Source organism: Amblyraja radiata, chromosome 31 (assembly GCF_010909765.2).
Source record: "Amblyraja radiata isolate CabotCenter1 chromosome 31, sAmbRad1.1.pri, whole genome shotgun sequence".
NCBI lineage: Eukaryota > Metazoa > Chordata > Chondrichthyes > Rajiformes > Rajidae > Amblyraja > Amblyraja radiata.
In genome coordinates this window covers 15,076,298-15,090,231 of record NC_045986.1, presented here as the reverse complement: position 1 = coordinate 15,090,231, position 13,934 = coordinate 15,076,298, and the positions used below count along the sequence as shown (strand labels likewise).

Below are 13,934 nucleotides of genomic sequence, written 5' to 3'. Positions count from 1 at the left end.
AGTACGTTGTGTAAATTCCTTTACAAGATACCCTGCAGCTTACTCAGACTGCACCACCTTTCTTTCTGATAACTTGATTATTTTCAATGGCATTGTAGCAATCAATTAGGCCATTCAGTCCAACTAATCAAGAACAGCTTCTCCAGGGACCATCCAGTGTAACCTCCCTCTGGATCTGCCGCAATTCTTTTAAACGTCTCCCCTTTCAAAGCTATTGAAGGAGCATTATAAAGCAGAGGTGTGTGCCTGAAGACTCCTCGTCTGACCAAGCTGTGATTGCCTTCTCCTTGCCAAACATTCCTTCCCCACATTGGGACTGAGGTTTCTTCCAACTTCAAACTTGCATTGTTTACTCTGTAACGCCGAGTATGTAAATTTATGAGAGGCGTAGATAGGGTAGACAGTCAGAACCTATCTCCGAGGGCGGTAATGTCAAAGACGAGCGAGAATATAGCTTTAGGTTTCACACAAAGGGTGGTGGGTGGATGTATGGAACAAGCTGCCAGGGGAGGTAGTTGAGGCTGGGACTATCCCAACATTTACAGATACATGGATAGGACAGGTTTGGAGGGATATGGACTAAGCGCAGGCAGGTGGGACTAGTGTAGCTGGGACAAGTTGGCCGGTGTGGGCACGTTGGGCCGAAGGGCCTGTTTCCACACTGTATCACTCTATGACTCTATGAGATATGTGGGCAGGTTTTGTTACACAGAGGGTGCTGGGTGCGAGGGTGCTGGGTGCGTGGAACACACTGCCTCTGGCGCAGTGACATTTGTGAAGCTTTTAGACAGACACATGGATATGCAGGGACTGGTGGGATATGGATCCTCTGCAGGCAGAGGAGACTAGTTTATCTTGACATCATACTAGGCACAGACATTGCGGGCCGAAGGGCCTGTTCCTGTGCCGTACTTTTCTATGTTCTACATCCTGTCATTTGAAAGTGCCCCACACCTCACTTAGTCACCCGTGTCCGTGACGTGTACATTTCAGGAAAAGCAGCCTTGCCAAAGTGAAAAGCAACTGCTCGCACCATGCTCTTAAAGCAAGGTCAGGGACATGATGCAGAGATGGACGTAGATCAACAGAGAAATAACAAACAATATTTCTGAATGCACTCTCAACAAGAAGTTCAGTTTATTTTAGATAAGTTTAGTTTAGAGATACAGCATGGAAGATACCCTTCGGCCCACCGAGTCTGTGCCAACCAACGATCCCCGCACACTAGCACTATCCTACACACACTAGGGACAATTTACAATTATGCCAAGCCAACTAACCTACAAACTTGTACGTCTTTGGAATGCAGGGGGAAACCGGAGATCTGGGAGAAAATCCATGCAGGTCATGGGGAGAACGTACAAACTATGCACCGACAAGCACCCGTAGTCAGGATCGAACTCAGGCTTCTGGTGCTGTAAGGCCTTAAAAAAATGCAAAGGAAAAAGTAGATGAAAAAAAAACCCGTTCCACTCTAAATGATCCCAAATGTGACATAATCTGGAGTGACTAAGAGTATATGTACCAAATGAATAATTTTTCTGTTCATGTGAGAAGTCCTGGGCAAACCTCCCAGAGCTGAACACAAAGAAAGCATTAAAAGAAATAGAAATAGGAAATAAGGCAAGCGCTGGTCCAGGAATAAAAATAAAGAGGAAAGATCTGTTCAGAAAATGTGCAAAGTGGCCAATCATAATCCCTGCCATAATTCTTTCGTGATAATTAGAAACAGGAGAGGATTGGAATGCAACCAACGAAGTAGAAGTCTTTAAATAAGTCTGATGTCAAAAACCGCTGGCCGCTGAATCCGACTTCTGCCCTCCTTTACGTATCAAAGAGTTCTGTGGCAGAGGGAGCGTGGAACACAAGGTGGGAGGGAATCGACAGAGATTCATGGAAGCGGAACCTTGCCGAATCTCCCGACGCGAGACTGAAGAAGGAAAAGACCTTGGAACCGAGATTCTGGGGAGATAGTGTGCTCAGTTGTCAGTGAGGTCCGTGCCAAAGTAGTGATTCATTCTCACCATGGGGTGTTGCCCAAGGGCCACATCTAACTCCCTCTTAAATATAGCCAATGGCCTCAACTACCTTCTGTGGCAGAGAATTCCACAGATTCACCACTCTCTGTGTAAAAAATGATTTTCTCATCTCGGTCCTAAAAGATTTCCCTCTTATCCTTAAACTGTGACCCCCTAGTTCTGGACTTCCCCAACATCGGGAATAATCTTCCTGCATCTAGCTTGTCCAACCCTTAAGAATTTTGTTCAAGAAGGAACTGCAGATGCTGGAAGATCGAAGGTACACAAAAATGCTGGAGAAACTCAGCGGGTGCAGCAGCATCTATGGAGCGAAGGAAATAGGCGATGTTTCGGGCCGAAACCCTTCTTCAGACTGATCTTAAGAATGAGGTGCTTTAACCCTTAAGAATTTTGTAAGTTTCTATAAGATCCCCCCTCAATCTTCTAAATTCTAGCATGTACAAGCCGAGTCTATCCAGTCTTTCTTCGTATGAAAGTCCTGCCATCCCAGGAATCAGTCTGGTGAACCTTCTCTGTACTCCCTCTATGGCAAGAATGTCTTTCCTCAGATTAGGAGACCAAAACTGTACGCAATACTCCAGGTGTTCAAGAAGGAACTGTAGATGCTGGAAGATCGAAGGTACACAAAAATGCTGGAGAAACTCAGCGGGTGCAGCAGCATCTATGGAGCGAAGGAAATAGGTGACGTTTCGGGCCGAAACCCTTCTTCAGACAACGTTGCCTATTTCCTTCGCTCCATAGATGCTGCTGCACCCGCTGAGTTTCTCCAGCATTTTTGTGTACCCGCAATACTCCAGGTGTTGGCCGTGTCGTGCTGAAACTCAAGAGAGGCGCGGCGAATGGATTTAAACAAAGAGCATGAAATCTCAGTAAGGGCGTCATCTCGGCTTTATGCTGCTCCAGAGAGCGGAATGTGGGCTGCATCCTCGTGCCGTTCTCAAAGTAAAGCAGGAGTGGGCACAGAGCCCAGTGCTCCAAACCCTGCCTGGCAAAGTGCACCCGGCTACAATGAATCATGTCTGAGTTTCAGGTCTGATATGCTCAGCTCTCTCCGCTCACTTTGCCTACAATGTTTGCAGCTTCCACAGAGAGCGCAACTGAACAAACCTTCGCTGAATCAAAACTCTGACGGGAACCACACTTGATATCCACTCTTTGCATACATACCTCTGTGTAAGAAAGAACTGCAGATGCTGGTTTAAATTGAAGGCAGACACAAAATGCTGGAGTAACTCAGCGGGACAGGCAGCAGCATCTCTGGAGAGAACGAATGGGTGACGTTTCGGGTCGAGACCCTTTTTCAGACTGATGTCAGGGGAAGGGGTAGGACAAAGATAGAATGTAGGCGGGGACAGTAAGACTAGTGGGAGAATTGGGAAGGGGGAAGGGATAGAGAGAGAAAGCAAGCGTTATTTGAAGTTAGAGAAGTCAACTCCCCCTCCCATTCCCAATCTGAACTTTTTGTCCTGGGCATCCTCCATTGTCAGAGTGAGGCCCAGCGCAAATTTGAGGAACAGCACCTCATATTTCGCTTGGGCAGCTTACACCCCAGCGGTATGAACATTGACTTCTCTAACTTCAAATAGCCCTTGCTTTCTCTCCCCATCCCCACCCCCTTCCCAGTTCCCCCACAAGTCTTACTGTCCTGTTGAGTTATTCCAGCATTTTGTGTCTACCTTTGCATACCTCTGCTGCATCTAAAGTGCTGGAGTAACTCAGCAGGTCAGGCAGTATCTGTGGAGTAAATGAATAGGCGACGTATTTGGCCGGGATCATTCTAAAGTCTGAAGAACGGTTCTGAGCCGAAAAGTCACCTTTTGATTCCCTCCATAGATACCGCCTGACCCACTGAGTTACTCCAGCACTTTGTATTTTGCTGCAGCTGCTTTTGTCTCAGTTCCGAACCTCAGTTCCCACATGCTACTGTATTGTTGCATTGTGTAAAGTTTAAGTTATTGAAATTTCCATCCAGATTCAGGCACAGTTTCTTCCTAGCTGTTATCAAGCAACTGAATCATCCTACCACAACCAGAGGGCAGTGCTGAACAACTAGATACCTCTTTGGTGACCCTCGGACTATCCTTGATCAAATGTTGCTGGCTTTACCTTGCACTAAACATTATTCCCTTATCATGTATCTATACACTGTAAATGGTTTGACTGTAATAATGTATTGTCTTTCTGCTGACTGGACAGCACGCAACACCTAGGTATACATGACGATAAACTAAACTGTGTTTCAAATGGTGGGATATTCACTGAGGATGGTATTGATGTGGTCAGAAGAGGTAACATTAGTGTTTAGCTTTGTTGAGAGATACAGCGCAGAAACAGGCCCTTCGGCCCACTGAGTCCGTGCCGACCAGCGATCCCAGCACACTAACACTCTCCTACACACAAGGGAAAATTTGCATTCTTTACCGAAGCCAATCAACCTACAAACCTGTACGCCTTTGGAGTGTGGGAGGAAACCGGAGTACCCGAGGAAAACCCAAGTGGTCACGGGGAGAACGTACAAACTCCGTACAGACAGCATCTGTAGTGGGGATTGAACCCGGGTCTCTGGCACTATGAGGCAGCAATCCGACCGCTCCACCACTCTGCCACCCTCTCTGGGAGCAAGAGTGAGTGATTGTTCTCTCTGGGAACATGGAAACCTGGAAAATAGGGAAAGACGGAAAAGACCATTCAGCCCTCGAGTCTGCTCTGCTGTTCATGGCTGACAGTCTGTCTCAGTACCATTTATGTAAAGCATTCCCATCAAGAATGCTGTGGCATTTTGGCGAGCCCGGAACTTGTTGAGGTGGGGGCAGAAGGCTACAAAGGTAAGGCCTCTATTGAGGACCAACCATTCTGTTTCCAAAATAGGGAGGTCAGGGGGACTGGTTAAAGCACGACAGGGGTGAGAAGGGGGGAGACGAGTGGAGGGAGGTTCAGGTTAGAGTGTACATCCTGGCGGAACTGACCCGAAAAGTCACCTATCCATCTTCTCCGGAGATGCTGCCTGACCCGCTGAGTTACTCCAGCACTTTGTGTCCCTAAAAATCCTATCCATCCAGACTTTGTGAATGTATTACCATCTATGCTTCTGGTGGTGTTGACAATGATTGTAGCTGTAAGTTAAACTGCAGCCTCTCTCCACCTCTTATCTGGCTGAAGGACACAGCTGGTGTTTGTTCAGCAAATCCTCTGATGGTAATCCCTTAATCCTGACCAGGACATCTCCAGTTGAGTTAAATTTAGTTTATTGTCACGTGTACCGAGGTACAGTGGAGAGGTTATGTTGCGTGCTGACCATTCAGCGGAAGGACTAAACATGATTACAACGGAGCCATCCATAGTACACAGATGCATGATAAAGGGAATAATGTTTAGTGCAAGATAAAATCAATGAAGTCCAATTAAAAATAGTCTGAGAGTCTCCAAAGAGGTAGATCATGACTCGGGACTGCTCTCTAGATGTTGATAGGATGGTTCAGTTGCCTGATAACAGCTGGGAATAAATTGTTCCTGAATCTGGAGGTGTGCGTTTTGATATATTTTGATATCTTGCCTGATGGGAGAGGGGAGAAGAGGGAGTGGCCGGGGTGAGACACATCCTTGATTATGGTGCTGGCCTTGCTGGGGCAACGTGAGGAGCAGAGTTTTGTCTCACTGCAGAAGGGAGTGTTGCGAAGGTTTGGAGGTAATACTTGAATCTGGAAGATTCGATCAATTCCTGCCCCTCTCCCACTGGCTTTCTCGGTAAAGAATGTTCCAGAGCGGACCCGAATCTTTAATGTTTAATAATCCCACAAACTATCCTGCCCTGACGTAGATTTGCACGTGATTTGGAAGATGATCATCTCCAAAGTCATATCTGGTGTCCCCAGGTTGGGTGGGGCACGGGAGCTGACTCTCCCCTTTCTGACCCTTGACCTGTGAACTGTGCCCAGGGAGTCGGATGGCAAGGGTCAACCATGATGCCCTCATCGTGATCAATTCCCTAGATGGGGATTCTAAAACCAGAGGGCACAGGCTTAACATGAGAGGGGAGAGATTTAAGAAGGACCTGAGGGGCAACTTTATCACTCAGAGGGTAATCTGTATTGTGAATGAGCTGCCAGAGGAGGCTATAGAGGTGGCACAGTGGCACAGCAGTAGAGTTGCTGCACTAAAGCACCAGAGACCCGGGTTTGATCCTGTCTCTGGAAGCTGCCTGTATGGAGTTTGCACGTTCTTCCTGTGATTGTGTGGGTTTTCTCGTCATGGTTGGTGCACAGAATATTGGAACAACAAATCATTTTATGAACTAAATAGTAGCAGCTGTACATGCAGAGAATATTTTGTGTATCGAGTAATGAGTTATTGATGTTTCAACTGCAAAATTAGCAGTCTGTGGTGATAATGTGTCGGCGAGGTTTGAAATAGCCAAGGTTTTCTTGCTTCCTGCTGCACATATTTAAGTCCCAGTCTTTCACCAGTGCAAATAACATGGGCACAGTGAGAATATTTTGCTGCACAGCACTCATCTCCTGCATTGTTGACTGGGTCTGTGCTTAGAATGGATGAGAATCTATCATCTATAAATTAGTTTAATTTAGAGATACAGCCAGCAAGCAGGCCCTTTCAGCCGCCAAGTCCACACCGACCATCCATCACGCGCTCACACAAGTTCTATATTTTCCCACTTTCTCATCCACTCCCTGCACACTAAGGTCAATTATACAGAGGCAGATTAACCCACAACCCACACGTCCTAGAGCACCCGGAGGAAACCCACGCGGTCACAGGGAGAATGTGCAAACTCCACACAGGCAGGTGTTGAGGACAGGATCGAACCGGCATCTCTGATGCTGTGAGGCAGCAGCTCTCTCCGCTGCACCACTGTGCCGTCCTAAATGCAGTGTGTGTGTGTGTGTGTGTGTGTGTGTGTGTGTGTGTGTGTGTGTGTGTGTGTGTGTGTGTGTGTGTGTGTGTGTGTGTGTGTGTGTGTGTGTGTGTGTGCGTGCGTGCGTGCGTGCGTGCGTGCGTGCGCGAGCGCGATACCATAAAACTTTATTTATCCCAGGAGGGAAATTGGTTTCCCAAGTCATAAAACATAACAAGATACATGCAATTTGTGTTTGAGTGTGTGTGAATATATCCAAGTGTGTGCGTATGTATCAAATGGGAGTTCAGTATGCGTGTGTAGGAGAGTGTGAGTGCGAGTGTACGATACGATAGAACTTTATTTATCTCAGGAAGGATATTGGTCTACACCAGTCATAAAAACATAAGAGACATGAAACGTGTGTGAGTGTGCGTATATAGTGCCCTCCATAATGTTTGGGCCAAAGACCCATCATTTATTTATTTGCCTCTGTACTCCACAATTTGAGATTTGTAATAGAAAAAAAATTACATGTGGTTAAAGTGCACATTGACAGATATTAATAAAGGCCATTTTTATACATTTTGGTTTCACCATGTAGAAATTACAGCAGTGTTTATACATAGTCTCCCCATTTCAGGGCACCATAATGTTTGGGACACAGCAATGTCATGTAAATGAAAGTAGTTATGTTTAGTATTTTAATGCATAACCTTTGCATGCAATGACTGCTTGAAGTCTGCGATTCATGGTCGTCACCAGTTGCTTGGTGTCTTCCCTGGTGATGCTCTGCCAGGCCTGTATTGCTGCCATCTTTAGCTTATGCTTGTTTTTGGAGCTAGTCCCCTTCAGTTTTCTCTTCAGCATATAAAATGCATGCTCAATTGGGCTCAGATTGGGTGATTGACTTGGCCACTCAAGAATTGAACATTTTTTAGCTTTGAAAAACTCCTTTGTTGCTTTAGCAGTATGTTTGCGATCATTGTCCTGCAATAGAATGAACCGCTGGCCAATGAGTTTTGAGGCATAGGATGTGTCTATACATTTGAGCAGATAGGATGTGTCTATACACTTCATAATTCATTATGCTACTACCATCAGCAGTTGTATCATCAATGAAGATAAGTGAGCCAGTACATTCAGCAGCCATACATGCCTAGTCCATAACACCCCCACCACCGTGTTTCACAGATGAGGTGGTATGCTTTGGATCTTGGGCAGTTCCTTCTCTCCTCCATACTTTGCTCTTGTCATCACTCTGATATAGGTTAATCTTTGTCTCATGTGTCCACAAGACCTTTTTCCAGAACTGTGGTTGCTCTTTTAAGTACTTCTTGGCAAACTGTAACCTGGCCATCCTATTTTTGCAGCTAACTAGTGGTTTGCATCTTGCAGTGTAGCCTCTGTATTTCTGTTCATGAAATCTTCTGTGGTTATTGACAAATCCACACCTGACTCCTGAAGGGTGTTTCTGATCTGTCAGACAGGTGATTGGGGATTTTTCTTTATTATAGAGAGATCATCAGCTGTGGAGGTCTTCCTTGGCCTGCCAGTCCCTTTGTGATTAGTAAGCTCACCAGTGTTCTCTTTCTTCTTAATTATGTTCCAAGCAGTTGGTTTTAATAAGCATAAGGTTTGGCTGATATCTCTAACAGTTTTATTCTTGTTTCGCAGACTCATAATGGGTTCTTTGACTTTCATTGGCACAACTTTGGTCCTCATGTTGATAAACAGCAATAAAAGTTTCCAATGGTGATGGAAAGACTGGTGGAAAGGTGCTGAGAGTGCTCTTATACCTGCATTAAGGAGGCAATTAAACACACCTGAGAGGCCATGTGTCAAAATTATGGTGCCCTGAAATGGGGGGGAAGAGACTATGTATAAACACTGCTGTCATTTATACATGGTGAAACCAAAATGTATAAAATGCCCTTTATTCAAACCTGACAATGTGCACTTTAACCACATGTGATTTTTTTTTCCATTACAAATCTCAAATTGTGTACAAGGGCAAATAAATAAATGATGGCTCTTTGTCCCGAACTTGGAGGGCAATGTATATACAATGGCACCTGAGTGAGTGAGTGAGTGAGTGAGTGTGTGTGAGTGAGTGAGCGAGTGACAGTATGTGTGACCCAGCAGTCTGCCACTGTGATTATACAAAGCCCAGCGTGCACTCAGTTCTTGTCACAAATTGAGCCAGCGGTGGTTCCCCGTCAATGCTCCACCCCCTCCATTTATTGAAATCAGTCTGCATTCGCGCAATGGAATTGGTGGCATGATTTGAATGCTTGCACTTTCATTCGAGCAGTGATTCTCGTCTGGGGTGGGAGGTATGTATAGGAGAGCATGGCCTTTAATACACCCACCCACTGACCCACCCACCGTCCTGATGATGACTGTCTTCCTGTGGAAGTTTGCAGCTGTATAAGCCTGTAGATGCTTGCACAGACTGCGTGGTGTTTGGAGTGTGAGTAAACACAGCAGCCGGTCACTCCGCTCCCCTGTCCCACACAGCAGCTGTGGCCAGGGCCGGCACTGTACAAAGCCCTTCCCCGGCTCAGGTGGGTGGTCCCGACCGACCGACACGGACATGCCTGGCAAGACCGTGAAGCTCCGAGCCCTGGTCATCCTCCTCAGCATGCTTCACCGAGCCAGGAGGAAGAAATACTTAAGGTAGAGAGTGTTTGATTTCCAGTTTGATGAATGAAAGTTGTTCATTGGTGTGGCTTGGCGGCGCAAACCTCAGCAACGCCGTTGCTGCCGTTAAAGTGGAAAGAATGGTCTGCAGTTCTTGATCCCAGACAGGCTTAGAACATCGGCGTTTTGTCCCGTGAATAAAATAAGGATTCAGGTCTCCGGTGTTAAACTATGAAATCTATCTATAAGAGACTGTGTAAATCCTGGAGTTGGCCCGATTTCGTTCATTGAGTTGTACAGCTTTGAAACAGACCCTCGGCGATTTAAATATAGAAGTTAGGAAGTTGTTACAGTTGCAGCAGACGTTGGCGAGGCCGCACTTGGAGTATCATGTTCAGTTTTGGCTATACTGATCTGGGGAATATGCCTCTCTAGCTGGAAAGAGTGCAGAGGATGTGCCGGGACTTGAGGGCCTGAGCAGTGGGGAGAGGTTGGGCAGCTAGGACTTTATTCCTTGGAGCACAGGAGGCTGAGGACTGATTTTATAAAGGTGTATAAAATCATGAGGGAAATAGACAGAGTGAACACAGATCCCCCCCCCCCCCCCCCCCCCAGGGTAGGGGAATCAAGAAGTGAAGGGTATAGGTTTAAGCTGAGAGGAGAAAGATTTAATAGGAATCTGAAGGGCCATTTTTCTTTCAAACAGTAGGTGATTGAATATGGAACGAGCTGCCAAATGGGTACAAAAGAACATTTAAAAGACGTTTGGACATGTAGGTGGCTATGAAAGATTCAGAGGGATGCAGACCATGGGCAAATGGTACAATATTAGATGGAGCATTCTGGTCGGAATAGATGAATGGGGCCGAAGGGCCTGTTCCCGTCCTCTATGACTCCTTGGAATTTCATGGAGTTATGCAACCTGAAACAGGTCCTTCAAATCCAAGTCCAACCATCAAACATTAATTCCCACTGAGTCAAGCCCCGGTCCCGCATAGGTGACCTAAACAGCAACCTCTGGTGACCTTGCCCACCACCCAAGGCTTCCATGAGGTCACTGGAGGTTTTGGTCACTCTCCCTAATGGTCGAAAATGGTTTCCGCATGGTCGAGGCTTCATCTAGGTTGCTGCTATTTTTTCATCATGATTAAAACCGACCTCGACTAAAAATAAGTTGCAGAATTAAAAATCGATCATTTTTTTAGTCGCAGGTATAGTCGAAGCCGGTTTTCTTCATAGTCGAGGAAGGTTTTCAACATATGCGTGGGAGGTGGTAGGAGGTTGCAGGTCACCTCGACCTTGATAAAAAAAATTTGGGTGGTGGGCAAGGTCACCAGAGGTTGCTGTTTAGGTCTCCTAAGTGGGACGGGCTTTACAGCCCCTGCATTCCTCTCAACTGTTCCTTCCTGCACTCCCCCCGCCCCCGATTCTATCACCTACCTATGCACTCAGGCCAAGTTACAGTGGCCAGTTAACCCCTATATCTATGGGATGTGGGAGGAGACCGAAACATGCAGAGGAAACAAGGCCACAGGAAGAACATGCAAACTCTGCACTAACAGCATTGGAGATCAGAATTTAACTGAAACCTTGTAACTGAAGGCAAGCTTAAGCAGCAAATTACTGTAGAGGGTGTTATGCTTTAACCGAGAGAGGAAAGTGAATAATTATTTGAAGTTCTATGTTTTTGAGAAGTTTATTTGTTCACTGATGATTGAATACCCTGACCAGAAAGACCTGGAATTAATCATTTCTAGTCGAAGGTAATGAGAGTGACAGAAATGAGATGAGGTTTTCAATCGATCTCCTGAAATATCTTCATGTGGAAAAAGCGGAACATAAGCAAGCGGGAAACAGCCTTTAGGATGGTGGTGTTGCAAGCATTTTGGAGTCCGGGTTGTGATTTTTTTAATTGTGGAGAGTGTTTCTTTCAATGCCACACGAAATGGGAGCAATGAAGTGCTATTTATGCTCTGAATGGTTTGAAAAATTCTGCAGCCAGCTTATTACCTTGACTTGGTGCCCATTTCAGGAGAAACCTGGCTCTTGAATGTCTGGGGAAAAAAATATTAAGTATATAGTTTAGGGAATATTAACTCTTTGCTGACCGGTGCTCCTTAAATCACCGCACCACTTGAAGCGCTGGTTGGTTTGAATGAGGGAACGTTTGTGGAGAAGTCGAGAGGGTTAATGTTGCAGCACAGAAACAGACCATTCGGCCCACAATGTTTGTGTCCTCCGGCCCAGCTTGCCCATGTTGATTAAGGTGCCCAATCTAGGTCCCACCTGTCCGTGTTTCAGCCATATCCCTCTAAACCTTTCCTATCCATGTACCTGCCCAAATGTCTTTTAAATGTTGTTCATAGTTTCTGCCTCGACTCTCTCCTCTGGCAGCTCAATCCATATACCCACCACCCTCTGTGTGGAAAAAAAGTGCCCCCTCAGATTCCTATTAAATCCTTCCCCTCATCTTAAACCTATATCCTCTGGTTCTTTAGGTTTCCTCGGGCACCTGCCGACACCAGCACCCAATAGAAGGAGTCACGCAGAGGGTGGTGGGTTTATGGAATAAGCTGCCAGAGGAGGGAGATGAGGCAGGTACACTAACAACATTTAAAAGACATTCGGACATATTCATGGATAGGAAACATTTGGTGAAATGGACCAAACACTAGCAAATTGGACTAGCTTGGAAGGGGCATCAGGGTCGGCTTGGACTAGATGGGCCAAAGGGCCTGTTTCCACACTGCATAACTCTGACTCTCTGTGCTTTGTACTGATGGTATCTTCCCGAACTGTTGCTCACACCTACACCTTCCCACATTGGAGAATTCTGCGACATTTATATTGATGTTCCGGCTATTACATTTTAATGCTGAAACATGGCATAAATTATTTTAAATGTGCTCCTCCTTCCTTATTTTGCTCATCTGCCTCAATATTAGGTTAATCCCCCTCCCCCTCCTCCTGCCCCCTTGTTTTTCAAATGACTTGCTTTTGTTTTGTGGTGTCTCTTTTAGAATTTTGCATGTAATTTAATGGCATCAAGGGGTATGGGGGGGTAAAGCAGGATCGGGGTACTGATTCTGGATGATCAGCCATGATCATGTTGAATGGCGGTGCTGGCTCGAAGGGCCGAATGGCCTACTCCTGCACCTACTCTCCATGTTTCTATGTATAATTTATTTTCTCGTGTGTTTGTCTGGATCTGCAACTGTGATGCTGCTCAGTGAACCTGTGCCTCACCGTTCTTGTGCAAATGACAATAAACTGGAACTTGATGTTCTATTGGCATTGTTCCTAATCCTCCATTTTGCTTTGCTTTGCCTTTGTGTTTAGTCCTGCAATGTGGCTTCACTTTCATCAACAAAGCTTCTCTTGTTCCTCGGCACAGACCACCCTGAGCTGTGAAGTATACAACAGCAGCAGGGTTTACTGCCAGGCTCACAGTTCATTCCATTCATGTTTGCGAGACCAGGGTCAACGTTCTGGATCCCACCATTGCTTCTAACGTTGGTCCCTGTGCCACGTTTCCACCGACGCTCTGTGCCCGAGGAAACTCCTTCCCAAACTTAGAGCTATTCCCACCAGTAGCTATCATGTATGTGCGCCCCAGCGTTGGATCACAGGCCTTCGTTGACATGGGCGGCATGGTGGCGCAGCGGTTGTGTTGCTGCCTTATAGAGCAGGAGACCTGGGTTCGATCCTGACTATGGGGGTTATCAGTACGGAGTTTGTACGTTCTCACCATGACCTGCATGGGTTTTCTCTGGGATCTTTTTCCGCGTCTCCAGTTTCCTCCCACACTCCAAAGGTGTGCAGGGTTATAGGTTAATTGTCTTGGTATAATTGTAAATTGCCCCTAGCGTGTGTAGGCGGCATTAATGTGGGGGGATTGCTGGTCGGGGCGGACCCGGTGTGCTGAAGGACCTGCTGTGCACTGTACCGCCAATCTAAACTAAACTAGAATGGAAAGTGTTCAACAGTTAACCTGCACAGAATGTACCTTGGCAGTACATGATCCAAGAGAGCACCAATGTTATGACGACTCAACACATTTTTGTTTTTGGAACCCCGTTTATCACTAATCCGCTCTTCTGTATTCTGAATATAGTTCCAGGATGTGGGTGGAGAAATCAGAGAGAGTGGCAGAGCTTTTGAGAAAGTGGTTAATAAAGAACCCACATTTCTGAGCTATATCTATAAGCCACAATATCTTGAAGGCATATACCACCAGATTTGGATTAATATCTTCCCCAGCTACTATCAGTTTACCGAATGGTCCTCCCATAAGCTAGGGTGTAATCCTGATCTCCCAATTTATCTCATTGCAGACTGGAGACTTTAGTCTTTAGAGATACAGCCCCATCGGCTCACCACCATGCGTCAACCAGCAATAATCT

The 13,934-nt window shown here is 46.1% G+C and overlaps 1 protein-coding gene across 5 annotated transcripts in view; it reads left to right on the top strand.

The window, feature by feature from the left end:
* Positions 1 to 13,934, top strand: part of LOC116990323 (RAP1 GTPase activating protein) — a 290,150-nt gene that overhangs the window by 138,270 nt on the left and 137,946 nt on the right. Inside the window, exon 1 of one of the 5 annotated variants that reach the window (XM_033047837.1) lies at positions 9,310 to 9,567. The exons of the other annotated variants lie outside the window; for them this stretch is intronic. Coding sequence (XP_032903728.1) covers positions 9,485 to 9,567 — 83 coding nt within the window. The 5' untranslated portion in view covers positions 9,310 to 9,484. Of the gene's footprint in view, positions 1 to 9,309; positions 9,568 to 13,934 lie in introns of those variants that run through there. 5 annotated transcript variants of the gene reach the window in all.